At 46.1% G+C, this 21,319-nt stretch overlaps 2 protein-coding genes across 3 annotated transcripts; both read right to left on the minus strand.

The window, feature by feature from the left end:
* Window positions 1-13,808: 13,808 nt before the first annotated feature.
* LOC119294519 (histidine-containing phosphotransfer protein 2-like) lies at window positions 13,809-16,983 on the minus strand. Its single transcript, XM_037572717.1, has 6 exons — window positions 16,763-16,983; window positions 16,519-16,655; window positions 16,370-16,438; window positions 15,334-15,402; window positions 14,540-14,612; window positions 13,809-14,153 (listed from the first exon to the last, which is right to left on the minus strand). Exons 1-6 carry the CDS (start codon window positions 16,820-16,822, stop codon window positions 14,118-14,120), a joined length of 444 nt encoding a protein of 147 aa, XP_037428614.1. The 5' UTR covers window positions 16,823-16,983; the 3' UTR covers window positions 13,809-14,117.
* A 535-nt stretch (window positions 16,984-17,518) lies between these two features.
* Window positions 17,519-20,810, minus strand: LOC119294518 (histidine-containing phosphotransfer protein 2-like). 2 transcript variants are annotated; one of them, XM_037572715.1, is made up of 6 exons: window positions 20,611-20,810; window positions 20,319-20,452; window positions 20,165-20,233; window positions 18,406-18,477; window positions 17,976-18,048; window positions 17,519-17,867 (listed from the first exon to the last, which is right to left on the minus strand). In XM_037572715.1, the coding sequence occupies exons 1-6, from the start codon at window positions 20,668-20,670 to the stop codon at window positions 17,832-17,834; spliced, it is 444 nt and encodes a 147-aa protein (XP_037428612.1). In that variant the 5' UTR covers window positions 20,671-20,810; the 3' UTR covers window positions 17,519-17,831. The 2 variants fall into 2 exon arrangements, with proteins under 2 accessions (XP_037428612.1, XP_037428613.1); XM_037572716.1 differs by having other exon boundaries at window positions 20,650-20,808.
* Between the last annotated feature and the right edge of the window lie 509 nt (window positions 20,811-21,319).

The following is a 21,319-nucleotide window of genomic DNA, read 5'->3' on the forward strand; positions in this document are numbered from 1 at the left end:
GATGTGTAGTGTGTACCAATCGCTCTGCCTCTGCCTCTCTATTTATACACACACATGTGTCCTTCCAACGAGTAGTGGAATGGCCTATAGTGTAGCTTGTGTGAAGTACTACTGTGGATCCGCCAATGTGGTGGCTCATCTATTAGCAAAATTTAGTTTTGACAATAGATCTGATGATATTTTTGTTAATGATGTACCGCCCTGTGTGGTGAATTTTGTATCGAACGATTGTAAGTTTCGCACTGATTAATTAATGTAAGGTGGTGTTAAAAAAAGTACTACTGTGGTAGTACTTACTTGCGTGCAGTTGGAGTGTCAATGGCGTCTTGATAGCTCCTTAATGAAACAGGACATGCATTCGGTTAGATGATTTTTCTACCAAAAAGATGTATACATTCGTACCAGCATGCACGATAACCATCAACTTAATTTGATGGTCCTCATCGACTTGATTAACAGATATGAAACTATATATATGCAGAATTTTTCTTGGCCAAATATAGCTAGCGATAGGCTATAGCTACCACATGGCCAGTGTGGTAAGCAATCTTACCCAAATATCCAAACAAAATAAATAAATGTAGCTTTCTTGGCCAAACAATAAATATAGCTAGCTAGCTAGCTGAATGAAGACTGCAGAATGTAATGTGGATTGGCACGCACATGAGTAAGATACGCTAGTTGATGGGTGTGTACGCTCATTTATTCGGGTTTTCAATTTTTTTTTAAAGTCATATCTTTCAAACCGCGTGTCGGAATTTAGACCCATTTTCACCGTTGGAACCCTCGCGACGCGGTCTGTGAAATTAGATCTTATTTGTATACATTTGAAAGAAAAAATTTCGGTGCTAGATGGTGCAACTTTAGTATTGCAAGGTGCAATTTTTTTCAAAATCAACTTTTGGAGCTGCATGATCCAATTTTCCTAGGAGTTTGCAATTTAGCAACCATGACAACCAACATTTTGTGATGCGCAACTAGTCTGCTGCCCGGCCAACTACCTAGTAGTCGATGTGCAACTTCTTCCCATCCCTACTTGTGGATGTGTAGTTTCAGTTGGTGTGGGCAACAGACAAAGTTGCACATCTTAATCTGTTGTTCCAGCCAACTTTCTAGTAGTTGATGTGCAACTCCTTCTCCCTCCTACTTTTGGGTGTGTAGTTTCAGTTGGCAGGGGCAACAAACAGAGTTGCACATAGTCTGCTAGGCAGTTGGCCGGGGCAACAGATGAAGTTGCACATCTCACTAGGAGGGATAGTTGGATGATGAAAATTGCACATCCATAAGGGGTTCTGAAAAGCTTTATATAGACAGCGCGCTAAAGTTGCACATCTCACTAGCAAGGGTGGTTCTGACGGGGTGCTACCAGGGAAAACTACATATCGACCGGGGTACGGGGGAAAGTTGCACATCACTATTAGGCAGCTAGCTGGGGCAGTTTCGGAAGTTGCACATCTACTGTTGGCCAGTTGGCCGAGGCAGCAAATTGTGAAATCTACACATCCTTGGGCAGGCGAAAAAGTGCACATCCATTACTAGGTAGCTGGCCTGGGCAACAGACGAAGTTGCACATCTCATTGTTAGGGGTAGGTCGGGGTGGAGGTGCCATCAGTTAAATCTGCACGTCCACACGTAGGGGTAATGTTGCACATCGGCTATCACATAGTTGCACATCGACTGCTAGGCAGGTGCACCAAACAGGGACTAAATTGTACAAAAAATATTTCGTCAAAACATACCCATGAAGGATCTATTTTTGAAGGGCACGTCGCGAGGGTTCCAACGGTGAAAACGGATTCTTAGTTCCGACGCGCGGTTTAAAAGTTATGACTTTTTAAAAGTTATGAAACACGAATTAAATGCGTTCACACATGTTCACATTGGTGCTTTTGCAATTCTTTTTTTGTTTTTTTCTGTTTACATGGTTTTTTTTCTAATGTGGATTAAAATTTTCCTTATATGGATTAGTGGAGACAAATTATTTCTTTTTATATATTAGAGGACCAAAACTTTTTCTTTTTGAGCCGGCAGCTCGGGAGCGCTAGGGAGCAGTTGGCCGCTCCCTCTTATTAGTTGATGCAACCATCCATGAGGCGGACCGACAGCAGTCCTTATCCTACATGTATGTATATGTACCGAACCACACGTAATTAATCAAACGTTTGCATGCGATTATGTCTGATAGTGATTAGCACGTACGTTCTAGTACTTGCTAATTCCAGAACCGGCAAGATTAGAGGAAAGGTAAAGATGTCCACACCTGTACATGATCGATGCATGCATGGGTTAATTGGCGGGTTAGTTGGACGTACATATATGCACGTAAAATTGTAGGGGAATCGATTGAAGCAAGACAGAGTGCAGTTATATCGCTTTGGTAGATGGCCATCCATATCAACTGATCGATGAGTTAGCTAGGGAGGTGTTAATGGAGGGGAGGAGCTGCATGCTAGCTCGAAAAGGAGAGGAGCCAGGCGTGCATCATGCATTGATGCATGTCGGTTAGCAAGCCATCTGCCGGTCCCTGACCTTTACGTGCAACCGCTCGCCGTCGCTTTCCCTTTCCCGAAATTACGTCAAGAAACCCATGCATGCACCGATCGACCCACTTGAGCAAAATTAAGACCACTCAACAGGGCAATAAATGTACTACACTGGCTTCAGTGGCCTGTGTGTTCTCCCATCTGTCCCAACCGAAATTAGGACATTGCTTGTGGGCGGTTTAAAATTTTCGGAAGCTGACGAATTTAGGACATCACATAAATGTCTGGATTTTTGGAAATTCTTTCGGAGTTTGCTCTACTAGTGTTCACCAGTTTGAATTTGGCCTGAAATTCTTAGCTTACAAATATTTTGGTACCTACCGAAATGACAGATTATTTTTGGAAATGTGGTTGAAGTTTTTGCACACTGTTGATTAAGGTTTACGTGCTTGCTTCAACTAACACTTTTGTGCCAAATTAACCTAGATTGGGAAGAAAAAATATTTTTGAAATCAAACTTTACAGGGTAATAAGTAAAAAAATCCATGGTACTTTTTTCTATAGAATTGAAGAAACGTCTTTGGGCCTCTCAATCCCCACAATCCTAATAAATAAAGGTGAGAAAACTACTTGCGATAATATATCACTTCTAGTAGTTTTTATTGAAGCAAACATTGTCCCTAGAGTATCCATCACTTCTTCTAACTTATCTATCCTTGAGGGATGATGATCTATCCTCACAGCATGACCTTCTTTTTCTAGATTTTTCATCTTTTTAAGAGCCTCGCCTACAGAAGGTCCCAGCTTAGTGACATATTTAACTTTTTATCAATTTCTTCAAGTTTTTGTTTACTTGGCATATTATTTTCTATTATATCCAATCTCATCATAAGGTGTTCAAGGGTAACTTCAGATTCATCAGTGTTTACTGGAGGAGATCCTACTATACTTTCTATACCATTAAAGGCATCAAGAGTATTGCTACTCTAAAAGCTACCTCCCATTATAGTGTCTAGCAGGTACCTATTACAGAGAGTTACACCAATGTAGAAATTCCTAATGAGCACCACATTAGATTGTTTACGAATAGACCTATTCTGAGAATCACAGATCCTATACCAAGCATCTTTTAAACTTTCTTCACCCCTTTGCTTGAAGTGGAGCACTTCTAACTCGGGAGAAGTAGTAGAAAGTGAAGAACTAGCCATGATAACAAGCTAAAATAATATTAGCTACTTGCTGGAATTTAAATATTTTGTGTTTTTCAAGTTTTTTAGAAAGCAGAAAAGCAAAATAACAAGCAACAAAAAGTAACTAAGCAGTATAGAAAGCAAGGTAGTAAATAAATGAGTGAAGGGCCTATGACTGTGAAGAAAACTCCTTGCCGCCAGAAAAAGGCTTGCTTCCTCTCAACTAGGAAGGTGTTGGGCCACAAGTGCAAGGGTTTGTAGCAAGCCTCAATTTCCCTTAAGTGACCTCAAGGTTTATCAAACCAACAGGAATTTAGTAACACAACCAATGATTAGTACCTGCACACACAAATACAAAATTGCCCCAGCCCCAACACTACTAGGAAAAGGCCTACTAGTGGCGCACCAGTTTTGCCTACTAATGGCGCACTACTGGTGCGCCACTAGTACCACTCCACTAGTATTTTTTACTAATGGCGCACCACTAGTGCGCCATTAATATAGACCAACATACGCCATTAGTATGCCTCCCAAGGGCCATATTTATCCATGTGCTTTGGCATACTAATGGCGCACTTTGGGGTGATGCGCCATTAGTATCCTTTCTACAGTGCGCCATTAGAGTGCTGAGTGGTGCGCCATTAGTATGAATATTAGGGATTATTTTTTTCTATTCTGATATTTGCACAGGTTACAAAATATATTATTGTACAGAATATAGACAGCACCACACAGTGCTACCTCTTGAGCACTGCGTTGGATTTCCCCGAAGAGGAGAGGATGATGCAGTAAAGTAGCGTAAGTATTTCCCTCAGTTTTTGAGAACCAAGGTATCAATCCAGTAGGAGATCACGCACGAGTCCCTCGTACCTGCACAAAACGATAGCTACTCGCAACCAACGCGATTAGGGGTTGTCAATCCCTTCACGGTCACTTACGAGGGTGAGATCTGATAGAGATGATAAATGATATTTTTGGTATTTTTGATATAGAGATGCAAAGTGAAAAGTAAAAGGCAAAGTAAAAACAAAGCAAGTATTAAAGTAATGGAGATTGATATGATGAGAATAGACCCGGGGGCCATAGGTTTCACTAGTGGCTTCTCTCAAGAGCATAAGTATTATACGGTGGGTGAACAAATTACTGTTGAGCAATTGATAGAATTGAGCATAGTTATGAGTATATCTAGGTATGATCATGTGTATAGGCATCACGTCCGAGACAAGTAAACCGAAACGATTCTGCATCTACTACTATTACTCCACTCATCGACCGCTATCCAGCATGCATCTAGAGTATTAAGTTAAAAACAGAGTAACGCCTTAAGCAAGATGACATGATGTAGAGGGATAACTTCATGCAATATGATAAAAACCCCATCTTGTTATCCTCGATGACAACAATACAATACGTGCCTTGCTGCCCCTACTGTCACTGGGAAAGGACACCGCAAGATTGAACCCAAAGCTAAGCACTTCTCCCATTGCAAGAACTACCAATCTAGTTGGCCAAACCAAACGGATAATTCGAAGAGACTTGCAAAGATAACTCAATCATACATAAAAGAATTCAGAGAAGATTCAAATATTATTCATAGATAAGCTGGATCATAAACCCACAATTCATCGGTCTCAACAAACACACCGCAAAAAGAAGATTACATCGAATAGATCTCCACAAGAGAGGGGGAGAACATTGTATTGAGATCCAAAAAGAGAGAAGAAGCCATCTAGCTACTAACTATGGACCCGAAGGTCTGAGGTAAACTACTCACACTTCATCGGAGAGGCTATGGTGTTGATGTAGAAGCCCTCCATGGTGGATGCCCCCTCCGGCGGAGCTCCGGAACAGGCCCCAAGATGGGATCTCGTGGATACAGAAAGTTGCGGTGGTGGAATTAGGTTTTTGGCTCCGTATTTGATCTGTCGGGGGTACGTAGGTATATATAGGAGGAAGGAGTACGTCGGTGGAGCAACAGGGGGCCCACGAGGTAGGGGGGCGCGCCCAAGGGGGAGGGCATGCCCCCCACCCTCGTGACCGCCACGGTTGTTCCTTGGAGCAGGGTCCAAGTCTCCTGGATCATGTTCGGTGAGAAAATCACGTTCCCGAAGGTTTCATTCCGTTTGGACTCCGTTTGATATTCTGTTTCTTCGAAACACTGAATAGGCAAAAAACAGCAATTCTGGGATGGGCCTCCGGTTAATAGGTTAGTCCCAAAAATAATATAAAAGTGAAAAATAAAGCCCAATATAGTCCAAAACAGTAGATAAAGTAGCATGGAGCAATCAAAAATTATAGATACGTTGGATACGTATCAGGCATCCCCAAGCTTAATTCAGGCTCGTCCTCGAGTAGGTAAATGATAAAAAAGAATTTTTGATGTGGAGTGATACTTTGGCATAATTTCAATGTAAATCTTCTTAATTGTAGTATGAATATTCAGATCCGAAAGATTCAAGACAAAAGTTCATATTGACATAAAAGTAATAATACTTCAAGCATACTAATCAAAGCAATCATGTCTTCTTAAAATAGCATGGCTAAAGAAAGTTATCCCTACAAAATCATATAGTCTGGCTGTTGCTCTATCTTCATCACAGAAAGTATTTAATCATGCACAACCCCGATGACAAGCCAAGCAATTGTTTCATACTTTAGTAATCTCAAACTCTTTCAACTTTCACGCAATACATGAGCGTGGGCCATGGACATAGCACTATATGTGGAATAGAATGGTGGTTGTGGAGAAGACAAAAAGGAGAAGATAGTCTCACATCAACTAGGCGTATCAACGGGCTATGGAGATGCCCATTAATAGATATCAATGTGAGTGAGTAGGGATTGCCATGCAACGGATGCACTAGAGCTATAAATATATGAAAGCTCAACAAAAGAAACTAAGTGGGTGTGCATCCAGCTTGCTTGCTCACGAAGACCTAGGGCACTTTTGAGGAAGCCCATCATTGGAATATACAAGCCAAGTTCTATAATGAAAAATTCCCACTAGTATATGAAAGTGACGACATATGAGACTCTCTAATATGAAGATCATGGTGCTACTTTGGAGCACAAGTGTGGTAAAAGGATAGTAGCATTGTCCCTTCTCTCTTTTTCTCTCATTTTTTTATTTGGGCCTTTTCTCTTCTTTTTTTATGGCCCCTCTTTTTTTCGTCCAGAGTCTCATCCCGACTTATGGGGAATCATAGTCTCCATCATCCTTTCCTCACTGGGACAATGCTCTAATAATGATGATCATCACACTTTTATTTTTCTTACAACTCAACAATTACAACTCGATACTTAGAACAAAATATGACTCTATATGAATGCCTCCGGCGGTGTACCGGGATATGAAATGAATCAAGTGTGACATGTATGAAAGAATTATGAACGTTAGAGAAATCATGTGCTGGCCATGATGATTTTCAGTGTTTATGATGGATGGACGGATGATGCTCTGTGGTGCCTTGTATTTATATTTGTTGAGTTCTTTGATACAGGATGATATGTCTCCAACGTATCTATAATTTTTTGTTGTTCCATGTTGTTATATTATCATTTTGGATGTTTTACAATCATTTTATAATCATTCTATATCTTTGTTACTAACCTATTGACATAGTGCCAAGTGCTAGTTGTTATTTTCTGCTTGTTTTTTACATCGCAGGAAATCAATACCAAACGGAGTCCAAACGCAGCAAAACTTTTTGTGGATTTTTTCTTGACCAAAAGACACAAGATGGGCCGAAGAAGTACCAGAGGGGTGCCCCGAGGGGGGCACAACCCACCAGGGCGCGCCCAGGTGGGTTATGCCCATCTCGGTGGCCTCCTCCACCGCCTCTTTGCTCTATAAATACCCCAATATTCCAGAAACCCTAGGGGAGTCGACGAAAATCAATTCCAGCCGCTACAAGTTCCAGAAACACCAGATCCAATCTGGACACCATCACGGAGGGGTTCATCATGTCCATTGGTGCCTCTTCGATGATGTGTGAGTAGTTCATTGTAGACCTACGGGTCCGTAGTTAGTAGCTAGATGGCTTCCTCTCTCTCTCTCTCTCTCTCTCTCTCTCTCTCTCTCTCTCTCTCTCTCTCTCTCTCTCTCTTGATTCTCAATACAATGGTCTCTTGGAGATCCATATGATGTAAGTCTTTTGCGGTGTGTTTGTTGGGATCTGATGAACTTTGAGTTTATGATCAGATCTATGTTTTTATCCATGAAAGTTATTTGAGTCTTCTTTGATATCTTATATGCATGATTGATTATAGCCTCGTATTTCTGCTCCGATATTTGGGTTTTGTTTGGCCAACTTGATCTATTTATCTTGCAATGGGAAGAGGTGTTTTGTGATGGGTTCGATCATACAGTGCTTGATCCCAGTGACAGAAGGGGAAATGACACGTATGTATCGTTGCTATTAAGGATAAAAAGATGGGGTCTATTTCTACATAAATAGATCTTGTCTACATCATGGCATCGTTCTTATTGCATTACTTCATTTTTCCATGAACTTAATACACTAGATGCATGCTGGATAGCGGTCGATGTGTGGAGTAATAGTAGTTGATGCAGGCAGGACTCGGTCTACTAATATTGTACGTGATGCCTATATAATGATCATTGCCTAGATATCGTAATGATTATTTGAAGTTCTATCAATTGCCCAAAAGTATAAAAAAATCCCACCGTTTGCTTTTTTCTCGAGAGAAGCCACTAGTGAAACCTACGGCTCCCGGGTCTCCTCCTTATTATATTCGCCTTCACCATCTATTTTTATTTGCTTTTATTTTCAGATCTATTAGACCAAAAATACAAAAATACTTTGTTGCACTTTATTTTATTTGTGATCTATCAATGACATCCCGGTAGCTACGCGGGACCTGCAGCGGCGTGGAGATCGAAGGGCTCGCAGGGATGGCAGCAGTGGCAGTGGCTCGTGCTCGGTTAATGGCGGTCTCGGAATGGAGCTGAGGGGACGGGGCGGCGAGTAGGCTGACGGAGGTAGGGGAGGCAGGTGTTGTAGTAGGTGTGATGATGGGTGCATGCGTGTGCATGCAAGCGTTGGATATGTCATGCGGTGCTGGTGGGCTGGAGGGGGCTTGCGGTCCCACAGATTCAGTGACGGTAGGGTTTGATTTTGCGTGCGGGATGGTTGCTGGGGAGGCGGACAGTGCGCTCAGTCAACCGGAGGGCGGCTGTGGCGACTGAGGTGGGTCCGAGTGTGCAGTGGGATGTGATGGGGAGCGGTGGCGTGCGTCGTTCAAAGCTGTATCGGTAGAAAACCCAGGTTGATCGATGGATAGCGCAGCGCCGCCGTCGCATTGGTCTTGTTTGCTTTCTAAAGCTAGGATGCAGCGAGACGTGACGGGAGAGGACGCGGTGGATGAGATGAACACGTGTCCAGTGCCATCGAGTGCGTTGTGGTCAACCGAGGCATGGCCAGGGGAATCCGCGCGAGGAACAGTGTGGTGAATCTCTGTTGACAGGTGAGAGAGATCTTGCGCGAGTAGTTTAGTCGATGGTGGCGGTCCAAGCAAGGACGTGGGGTGGTTAGGCAGGATGGGCTCGTTCGAGTCAATCGAATCCGATTCAAACATGACTGGCAGCGGTACCGATCGCACTATGTGTGATGCTTGGTCAAGGGAGTCAAATAGACGAAGTTCAAAATTTGAAAATTGAACGGGGGCACAACGGAGGACTTCTGTTCTAACATTGACCGAGTACACATGTACTAGGTACAGGTTGGGTGCAAGTGTTGCAGCGTGGAAAACACATTTGAATGAAAACTGGTGGTCTAATGCATTGTTAATCAAAGTTTCATTTGCGCATACTGACTTAGAACAGAAAACTACCCATATAGGTGTGGTGGGTTTATGAGTTAAGCATGTGGTGGGTGTGGTGACAAGGCAGTGGTACGTGGAGAAAATGAGCTTATTGAACAAAATCCCAGGCCGGAACAGTCGTACCTTTGGCTGTGGTCGTGGTGGATCGAGAGCTGTTGGAGCTGCAGGAGAGACAGTTGGCGCCCGACCGTTAGCGGTGGTGGGGCCCAGCTGCATGGGCAGCATGCACGGGGAGGAGCGGGGGGGGATCGTTGAGGACGATGCGAGGCGGCGTCTCCGCATGCATGGGCGGCGCCGACGTGCGGACCGCCGGCAGGGCCAGCGCGCCCAGGGGCGCGATGGTGATGGTGGCAAACAAGCGCGGTGCGACGATGGGGGAACAAGCCGCCATGAGGGTGGCGATGTGGCTGGAGGAGACCGATGCAGTGAAAGCTGCGTTAGAAATCCGGTCGACGTAGATTGAGCGCGGCTGACCACCAAAACGGAAAGAAAGGAGCGTGGCCACCAGAATGTTGTCAACCGAGAAGTTGGCCTTGTGGACGAAGAAGATGATTTTTGTTGTCGAGACAGAGTTGTGTGGCGTTGTGAAGACGGTGGATGAGAACAAATCAAGGATGTTGCGAGCAAAGTCGACACCGGGCGTTGGGAGGAAGCCGAGCTAGGAGCGAAGGAATGCATCGGCGTGGCAAACCGATCGCCAATGTCAACTTTTGGTTTTTGGTGGACGGGTGGCTGGTGGGAGAGATTGGGTGGCGGTGGGAAAGGAAGAAATTTGATCGTATGGGTGGTGGCAACAAGAATGGGTTCTGCGATGAGAGCACGAACGATGCGCATGTCGGAGACCGAGATGTGAAAGAGCTTGTCATGGATTCGAGTAGCCTGGAAAGCGGGAGCATAGCCACCCAGGCATGCTTGCATGAGGACGGCCACAAGCATCTCGTCGATGTCGAGGGTGGAGTGATGGACATGCACAGAGAGGAAGCATGGCAGCTCGTGGCGGCGCGGGTTGATATGCTTGGAGAGGCAGCGCCATACCTAATCTTGAAAGTCGTCCCCCATGGCGTCCCCAACGCCGAGGGCGGCGCGCAGGGCTTGGGCGGTGGGGGAGTCCTTGGATGCGATGGGGTCATGGAGGGTGGCCGTCGCCGGAGGCTGGGGGAGGGAGGAGGCGGCGGCCGGAGCAGGCGTGGGGGGCGTGTGTGGGGGAATGGGGCGGGAGCGGGAGCCCATCCTCTTCGTCGTCAACTCCAAGTGTTGCCACTTCTTCCATCTCCCCTATTCCCTCTTCCTATAAAACTGCTATCAAAGATCCCCATTGACATGATGCTATGCTTGATGAATACAATGCTTTGGTTAAGAACAACACTTGGAGTTTGGTTCCTAAGCCTGCAGGTACAAACATGGTCACTGGGAAATGGATCTTCCGGCACAAAATGAATCCCGATGGGTCGCTGGCTCGCTACAAGGCTCGTTCGGTTCTTCGCGGCTTCACGCAACAGGAGAGCGTGGACTACACCGAGACATTTAGTCCGGTTGTCAAACCGGCTATCGTGCGTGTCGTGCTCAGTCTTGCCACGGCGCAGTCTTGGCCCATCCATCAACTCGATGTCAAGAACGCATTCCTCCATGGTGATCTCGGTGAGACTGTATATTCCACCCAACCTCCTGGTTTCATTGACCCCACCAAACCCCAGCATGTATGTCTCCTCCACAAATTCCTCTACAATCTCAAACAGGCCCCTCATACATGGTTCTTACCGTTCAAGTCATATGTTCTTTCATTAGGGTTTGTTGCTTCGAAATGCGACATGTCCTTGTTCATCTATCGCCATGGCTCGTCTCTTGCCTATTTACTACTCTATGTCGATGATATTATCCTCACGGCCAACAATGACTCCACTATGCGTTTTGTCATTTCCTCCCTCAACCATGAGTTCGCCATGTCCGACCTCGGCGACATTCCTCATTTTCTAGGGGTCAATGTCACACACAATTCCTCGGGTCTCTTCCTCTCGCAGCAGCAATATGTACTTGAAATATTGGATCGTGCCCACATGTTGCATTGCAACCCCATCTCCACTCCGGTTGACACCAAATCCAAGTTGTCCGCCCATGATGGTTACCCTCCCCCGAACCCTACTCACTACCAAAGCATTGCCGGCGCTCTCCAATACCTTACCCTTACATGCCCCGACATTTCTTATGCGGTTCAGCAAGCATGTCTTTTCATGCATGATCCACGCACCTCTCATTTCCAGCTCATGAAACGCATACTTCGCTATCTCAAAGGCATGTCTCACTTCGGCCTTCAGCTTTACTCCTCGCCCACCCATGATCTCATTTCCTATTCGGATGCTGACTGGGTCGGTTGCCCGGACACGAGGAAGTCCACTTCAGGGTTCTGTATATTTCTTGGTCCCAACCTGATTTCGTGGTCTTCTAAACGTCAGCATACCATATCTCGCTCAAGCGCCGAAGCCGAATATCGCACCGTCGCAAACTGCGTCGCCAAAACATCTTGGCTTCGCCAGCTCCTTCAGGAACTCCATTGGCCACCTACCCAGGCCACCCTTGTCTATTGTGACAACATCAGTGCCACGTATCTCTCCTCCAACCCCGTGCAACACCAGCGCACAAAGCATGCTAAGATCGACCTTCATTTCGTTCGAGATCGTGTTGCGATGGGTGACACGCACGTGTTGCATGTTCCGTCCGGGTCCCAATACGCCGATGTATTCACCAAAGGGCTACCCACTGCTGTTTTTGCTGATTTTCGGTCCAGCCTGAACATCCACCTCAGCGTTTCTCTCACGCCTAGCCTTCATTCGCTCAACTCCACGAATGTGGTTCTTTTACCTAAGAAGGATGGTGCCGAGATAATCACCAGCTACCGCTACCATCCTATCAGCTTGATTCATGCGGTGGCGAAAATTATTGTGAAAATCATTGCCACTAGACTTGTCTGTCGGGTCAGCACACAATTTTGGAGACATCGAAGTACATCACTCAATTTGTGTAGGTTTCGTACTCTCAAGGGAGCTCAACGTCTGTCCACTCGGCCACAAAATCAGCCAACACCCGGGATTTAATAGCCTGGCATGGTTAATACGTGATTTTGAAAGGCAATAACTCAATGGTCCATTTTGCGATTGTGCCGGTGGCGTCACGCTTATTGATGATGTCGTTTAATGGAACCTCTAAGGCTACGGTTATCGAGCACTCTTGAAAGCAGGACCTAAGTTTTCGAGAATCCATGAAAACTGCATATGCTATATTCTGGTAATGTGGATACCTTGTTTTACATGGCATAAGCATTGATACGTCTCCCGGAAATAAAAGCTTTAGGGTGTTCATTGAAGAATGTTGTGGTCTTGTTTGGAAGGAAACAAAACCTTAGGGTTGTATTTCGTTGACGTGGTCAATATCGTGTTGATGAAGTGATGGATTCTGGCGCGCCCGACTCCACGACGAGGGCTCGAACCTATTATCAATTTCCATAGCCATTCCGAGATATATTGTCATTACTTCAAGTTGAAAGGTTGGGCACGTATTGGGTCGATGTTATGCCATAGGGTTGTCAAATGCTTTAATAGATACAAGGTATTTCTTCCCGGGTGCCAAAGTGGCATTCTTACTAATGTTGTAGGGGTGTGACCCACTACAGCCGGATTCATGGCCACCATGCTGCCCTCGCCTGGAGATTGGCATCGTTTGATAAATCCACTACAAAAGTAGTGACACAACAACTACCACGGCTAAGGAGAAGAAGCCTAGCTCCATTTTTTCAGTGTTCATCTGGTTTGTCCGGTGTTTACACTCGGCAAAGCCTTCTCTTTTTTGAGTGCATGCAGTCGGCAAACCACTTGCGATAGGTGGAAATGGCGCCATCCACTCTTTTACGTTTGGTAACATTTTTACCATGTAGCAGGTTTTGACACTCGGCAAAAGGTTTGTCGAGTCCCCTTCGTTGTGTGTGACACTCGGCAAAGCCTTTGCCAAGTTTTTTTCGGCCTTCATCTAGTACTCAGGGTACTCGGCAAACAATCAGATTCCAATAGTAAATACTCACCCTCAGCTAAGAAAAAAAATAGCACTATACAAAATAGCGTCGCCCCTGAAAATATGCTATTAGCGAGACATTACACACTACTGATCAATTTAGCGAGACAATTTTCTACAAGCTATAGCATGCTATTAGCGGCGCTATAGCACGCTATTTTTTCAGTGCCCTCAGCCAACAGAACAGCAAGGAGAGTCACCAGCATTTCAAAAGATGAGGGAGGCAACAACATAAAACAAAACCAAGTCCCCAGCAACCAACTAGCCAATCAGGTAGAATTTACATAGAGCGGTCTTCCAACAGCGGCCCATTAATTGGACATAAACGGGTATAGAGTTGAGACATACATTAACACATGACAAGAAGTTCCATTTGAAGGGTTGTGAGCACGGAGTTCTGCCGCGCGAGAACCAGTCTGATCCCACGAAGGACCTCCAAAGCCAAACAACCGTTGAACATTGTCCACAATCTTCAAAGATGCATACACCCCAGCATGCCAGGGATCACTCTACATATGCTCTTGCTTCAGTTGTTGCCAGTTTACTTAGGACTGCAGGCCTCGATTTGCTGCTCCAGCTGCATCGGAAGAAGAATGTTGGAACAATGGTTAAGAAAATTCTAAGGCGCATAATGGTGCTCGGGTCAAATGGTTTCATAAACAATCCATATTGCAAGGTGGTTGATATCTTTTTCTAATACTTGGTGAAGCTTAAGTTTAAGCTGGGAAGGAAAGAAATTCCACTTCTTTTTCTAGAGCTATCCCATACATCTAGCAAGTGTAAATTATAAAACGAAAGACATTCCAGAGACCTCAGAAACCGAATAATATATCTAGATAAGTTTCAACACCAACGGAAATGAGGACAAGATTACTCATCTTAAAAGCGAGCAATCTACATAATATAGTAGTGTGAAGTTGGGGTTGTAATTCAAAAGCAAAGATAGGCACATAAAGTGCTTACATGCATCATGGTCTGGAACTTGTTGCGCACATCATAGAACTCATTCCTCAAAAGAGTCAGCACAAAGAGGCATCTGAAATAATGAAAACATACCGCGCTCTTAAATTTTGGAGAGATTAAGAAAACTGAACTAAAATTGTACAAAAACTGTAACCATCTATCTGAAAGGAAAAAAAAAACTCAATCCATCTTACAATCTAGTTGTCCTATAAAGAGAAGTTTAGAGTCAACAAGTTAATAGACAATCATCAAAGATTGGGTTATTCAGATAATGAACCAAATTCTACGAATCATGTGTTATATGAAGCGAACAAGTGGGTTAGTTCTTAAGAATATTTGATTGGTATGAGCTTGATATAGTGCTTAAAAGGCAAAATCAGCCGGCAGGTTTACATACAGAATTTGAACAATACTGTGAGTGTAGAACAATTATTGTGTAACATATCTTCTATATCTAAATAGTTAGCCACCACTAATATATTTCTCTCAACATGCAAGCATGTCACATGGTGTGTCACCACGCCATGTAACATGCATGGAGAAAAGGTCCAGCTCAACATGCAACCATGCATAGAAAAATTCCAACCTCAACATGCAAATACGCAAGAGAATTTCCATATACAATGATCAATCATAACAAATAATTATATGTATTTTCAGTTTTAGTTTCCATATTACTACTCCAAATATTCACGTTCTATACATCCAACATCATCAAAAATATATTGCAAATCATTCGGCAACAACATGTGGAGTATCATCTAGTCTAGTATAAATACGAATTGAGTACTGACCCTTTGGGTTTTTCCTTGTAGAACTGACGGAAGTACGTGCAGGAGACGCTCAGTTGCTTAGCACCAATGCTGATACATGCCAAAGTGAGCAAGATCAGGAAACTAGGAAAAAAGAAATCTCGAACTTAATGCATAATAAGCATACTTGCAATGTCATAATAATATTCTTGAGGAGCCATTTCCTAGTCAACAAAATAAATTGTTCTATGAACCATAAATAAAAACACTAATGGCGTTACATGCAATAGCAGATCAGTAGTTCCAGAAATGTTTACGAAACGACAAAGTACTCCTAGCCGATCCATAGCATTGGCATGAAAATTGACATATTCTGTTGCATGAAACACAGCTAAGAATTTCTCAAACTTTATTGGCTGAATACCGATTCAATAGTACCAGAAATGTTGGCAAGACGACAAAGTTTTCCTCTCTCTTTTTTGAAATTGACAAAGTTTTCCTTATTGAGCTATAGCGTTGCCATTGGCAGGAATACCAACTAAACTCGGGTAAGTACTTATGTGTATACGACAACCGCAATCGATACGGCACCGACAACACATTACAATAGAAATAACAAACTAGAAAAAGTACCATTGACGTTACACAGAATAGCAGATCAGTAAAACCAGGAACGCTCGCGAGACAACAAAATATTTCCTCGCCGAGCCATAACACACATTGTCGTTGGCATGGATACCGGTACTTCCGTTACCACAAAACACAAGTAAACTCGGCTCTTCTACTTATGCATATACGGCGACAGCAAACGACACCACGCCGACAGACCCCCAAAAAAAAAAACTACCATATTTCCTCGCCGAGCCATAACATTCCCCATTGGCATAGAATACCAGTGCTTCCGTTACTCGGAAGGCATGAACACCGGTATTCCCGTTACTCGAAACACAAACAATTAATCTAGATCGTCTCTTCTGATCATGGCCACATGACACCGCGACCGACATGATCGGCATGCCCATGACAAACATATGGAAAAGAAAGGGGTTTTGGTTTTATATCATCAATCAACAACAACCTGATGCAGCTCCCCTTGAGCTGACGCACCAGGGCGTCCGCCTTGTCGACGTCCACCACGCGCTGCTTCCTACAGCGAGTCAGTCACAGAGCACACGAGATGAGTCACAAAGCACACGAAATCATAGGGAGAGAGTGGGCGGCACGGACATGAGGGCGGCGAGTTGGGCGAGGATCCTGTCGGCGTCGCTGATGAAGAGGGTGACGGCCTCGGCGACGAACCCCGGGGGCGCGCCGCCGTCCTCCTCCATCGCCCGCAGCTGTTTGAACTGCTCGTCCAGCGTGCCCTAGAACAGATCGAGCACCCATCACGCCAAAGGAAGATATAAGTCAAGCCACTGGTCCTCACTCCTCACCGACTGGATACAGCTAGCTAGACGTGAGTGGGACTCACCGATGCGTACATGACGGCGAGAAGCGTGTTGAGCTTTGCCCGGAGCGAGACGAGCGGCATGGCGAGGCGAGGAGGTCCGGCGATCCGGAGAGGGGAGGGGAGGGGAGACGAGGAGAGGAGGATGGGTGTTGGGGGGAGATGGATGGAGCCCTCTTAGTGTTAGGAGTAGAAGTACATGGGTGGGCTCACGAGCTTGTCTCACGGCAGGCACGGCGTCGTTTTGGCAGCGAGTGGTGGAAAGGGTTTACTCTACTGCCTTCGTCCGGGCGTGGCGCCATTGATGAGCTCGGGGACGGCAGCGTGCATGCAGCTGGATCGTATGGCGTCTTTTTGAGATAAAACAAAACCGCAACGACGTTATGTGTCTGTTTGTCCACGTGTTCACCGTCAGCGAGTTGAGTGGTGGCTTACTCAAAGATTGCCCATCGTTTGGCCTCTAGCAACGAACAAGCAATGAACTCTGGTGTCTATCCATGGCGCCGCCCATATCTCTCTCTCTCCTCTGGCGCCGGAGTGGCGCTCTCGCCGGGGAGCGATGCTTCCCTTCGGAGGCGCTGCGGGGTTCTCACGGTGGCGAAGGCTGGCCGGCGACACACAGCACAGTGATACCAGACAGCGGCGACGGCAGCTCCGGCACAGTTTCAGCCAGTGATATATACCAGATAGCGGCGGCGGCGGTGCCGGCACAGTTTAAGAGAAACGGCAAACCTTCCCCCTAGCGCAAAGGGGGAAACGGCGACAGCATTTCAACAGACGTTCAAGAGACCCCCAACAACATACAACAACAAAACCCAAGTCACCAGCAAGAGTTTACACGCAGCCTGAGGGCGGGCACAACACAAACAGGTATAGCGTTGACACGGTACAAGCAAGTTCCGTTTCAAGGGGGTCGCGAGCCCGGAGTTCCGCCGCGGGAATCGGTCGGCCCGGTTCCGCGCACACGCCCTCCAAAGCCCCCGACGCCCGTTACACTGCCTACAAGCTTCAGAGATACATACACACTGCCCCCCACATATGTCAGGGGTCACACGGAGGGAGCTAAGCTCCTTTTGCTTCGGTTACTGCTACTCTACTTGGGACTGCACGCCTCGATCTGCTGCTCCAGCTGCGTCAAAACAAGAATCATCGATCAGTGATCGAGACAACACCAATCTGTAGATTATGGTACCATTGAGAAGTTGAACGCCAACAACACAGGCACATAAGGAGCTACCTGCATCATGGTCTGGAACTTGTTGCGCACATCACAGAACTCGCTCCTAACAAGAGCCAGCGCCATGAGGCACCTGAAATAATGCAAACATACCCACACCGTCAAATTCTGGAGAGGTTAACTGAAATGGTTCGGAAATTGTAACTAATCTGTTTTGGAACAAAAAGAACTCAATCCATCTCAGAATTTAGTCATGCTACAAACAGAAGTCTAAAACAGACAAGTTAGAAGAGAATCGCCAAAGAGGTATTATTCAGATAATGAACCAAGTTCCACCAATCACATGATTGCAGATGAGGTGAACAGGTAGGTCCGTTCATAATGATATTTATTGGTCAAATAGTGCCATTTACATTTAAAAAAATTGAAGAACACAGAGAGTGGAGAATAATTACTGTGCAGCATATATAATAAGGTACTGAGTACTGACCCTTCTTTGCTTTTTGCCTCATAGAACTGGCGGAAGTGCATGCAGGCGAGCTTCACTTTCTGAGCACCAACACTGAAAAATGCAGAACAAGCGCCGATCAGGAAATTAGAAATTTCTAAAATTATTTAACTCTGTGCATGATGATAATTGATACACATAAGCAATGCCAAAAAAAAATATGCTCAGAGCCTCGGAAGCAAGTCAACAAATAAATGTTGACAAAACAATAAAGTTTTCCTTCCCAGGCCATAAACCATTGGCAGAAACACTGACAATTTCATTACCAAACTTGACTCTTCTACATATGGATATAGGGCAGGGCAAACGATATGAACCGCGTGCCCATGGCATAGACACGCACCACCAACCAGTGGCGGAGGCAGGAACTCCAAAAAAATGAGGTTGAGGGGGGTGCGGCTAAAAGAAAAAAGGCAAACAAAATACTGTTCACTGTAATTATATAAGCAAAAGCAAGATCTTGGGGCGAGCCAGGGGCCCTGCTGGCCAGCACCTGACCCCGCCACTGGTGCCAACAACATCAATCTCATGGACAGAACAGAAAAACAAACATTAGGGTTATGTAGAATAGCAGCCATTAATACCAGAAATTTTGCAAGACGACAATTTTTTCCTTGCCAAGCTACAGTAATGCTATTGGCTGAATAGCAGATTCGATAGTACCAGAAATGTTCGCAAAACGACATGAACAGCATGCCCACCGCACCGACACACCTGAATAGAAACAACATCGATGCCATTGACAGACCAAAAAAAACCACCATTGGTGTTACGTAAAATAGCAGATCATTAACACCAGAACTGTTTGGAAACCGACAAAAGTTTCCCTTGCCGGCCCATAAAGTTGCCATTGGCAGGAGTAGACAGCTCCATTGCACGAAACACAGCTAAACTCAGCTCTCCTACTTATATGGCTATACAACAGCGGCAAACGACAGAAACTGCATGCCCATGACGATGACGTACACACACCAGCACCAACATATCCGATAGAACAACATAGATGTTGTCGACAGACCAGAAAAAACACCACTGGGTTACGCAGAACAGCAGATGATCAACACCAGAAACGTTCGCAAAATAAGAGATATTTCCTCGCCATGCCAGGATACTGCCATTGGCAGCAACCGACAAATTCTTTGTACCAATTGCGACTAAACTCAGCTTCTCTATTTATGGCTACACGACAGGGCAAACGACACAGCAGCATCCACCAACAAATCATTTGCACCAATTGCGACTAAACTCAGCTCTTCTATTTATGGCTACACGACAGCGCAAATGACACAGCGGCATGCACCGCACACCTGAATAGAAACAACATCGCAAATTCCGTTACAGGGAACACAACTGAACTCAGATCCTCTACATATGGCTATACGACAACCGCAAACGACACAACCAGCGTGACCGTGACGCACACACTGCACCAACACACCAGAATATAAACACCATCAATGCTGTTGACAAACCAGAAAAACAGCCATCGGCGTTCCGCAGAATCCCGGACCATCATTACCGGAAAATGGTTGCAAAACAACAGATATTTCCTGGCCGGGTCAGGATATTGCCGTTGGCGGTGACACCGACAATTCCGTTGCGCGGCGAAATAAACTAAACTCAGCTCCTCTAATTACGGCTACACGACACATCTGAATCGATCGACGCAAACGGAGAAACAGACATACAGTTAAAAATGAGCAGTGGGGGGTGAGGGGGGAAAGGCTTTTGCCATCATCACCTCGAGCTGCTCCCCTTGAGCTGGTGCACGTGGGCGTCCACCTTGTCAAAATCCACCACCGGCTGGTCCCTGAACAGCAAAGGCAGACAGGATGAGCTCCCGAGACGAGTTGTCAACGAAAGCAGAGAGCGACGGGGGGCGGGGGGATACTTACAGCAGGGCGGCGATGTCGGCGATGATCCGGTCGGCGTCTTCGATGAAGAGGGTGGCGACCTCGGCGACGAAGCCCGACGCGGTGCCCCCCTCCTCCAGCGACTGCAGCTGCTGGAACTGCTCGTCCACCATACCCTAGATCGCAACGCAACGCAACGCAAAGTCAGCCAGCCGAAAGCGAAAGCAAAACCCGTCGCCCGCGCCCAGAGCCGCACGGCGATCCACGGCGGCAGTCGCGGCCCACAGCCGCGCGGCGGGTAGACGGGAGGGGAGGGGAGGGGGAGGGGGCTCACCGTGGCGAACATGTTGGAGAGGAGCGCGTTCAGCTGCACCTTGAGCGCGGCGACCGCCATGGCGAGGCGCGGGGCTCCGATCCGGAGGTCCTGGAGTCCGCCGGGGCGACGCGCGGCGGTGGACGCGGGCGGAATTCGCGGCGGCGGCGGCGGCGGCGGAGTGGACGGGGGACAGGAGTGGGGATAGGTAGGGGGGATGGATATGGACCCGACCCGCTATATACTCGCGTCGATTCTAAGCTGTGCCAATCCTTTTGATTTTCTAACTAGTTTTGGAGAAAGTTTTTACATTAGGGCTTTTTTTCACCTTGCTTGGTGCCTCTTTTCCCCTTTTGGAAAACTTTTAGAATCTTTGTTTGGGGTCATGGAGGATAAAATGATGTTCTCCTCACCAATCAATTGTTAAAATGATGAGGGGTGGGGTGGGACAATTTTTCGGACAAATGGCGATTTATTAAAAGCGGATCATAGCGAGGCGACCGCGGCTTTCATTTGTGCTCCGCCGCCGCCGCCCTTGGTTCCCTCTCTCTTCGGCGGCAGGAGGGAGCGGGGACCTTGAATTTGTGCATCAGTTGTGTTCACAGTAGGGTTAGAGGTGAGGGAGACGTTGTCGAGTTCGCTGCGGCGGCGGCGGCATGTCTGAATAAGTTTCCTCAGGCTTCATACGCGGTTAGGCAGGGCTCTATCCTCCGTCTAGGGGCCAGCGGGC

The sequence above is a fragment of the Triticum dicoccoides genome, chromosome 4B, assembly GCF_002162155.2.
Source record: "Triticum dicoccoides isolate Atlit2015 ecotype Zavitan chromosome 4B, WEW_v2.0, whole genome shotgun sequence".
NCBI lineage: Eukaryota > Viridiplantae > Streptophyta > Magnoliopsida > Poales > Poaceae > Triticum > Triticum dicoccoides.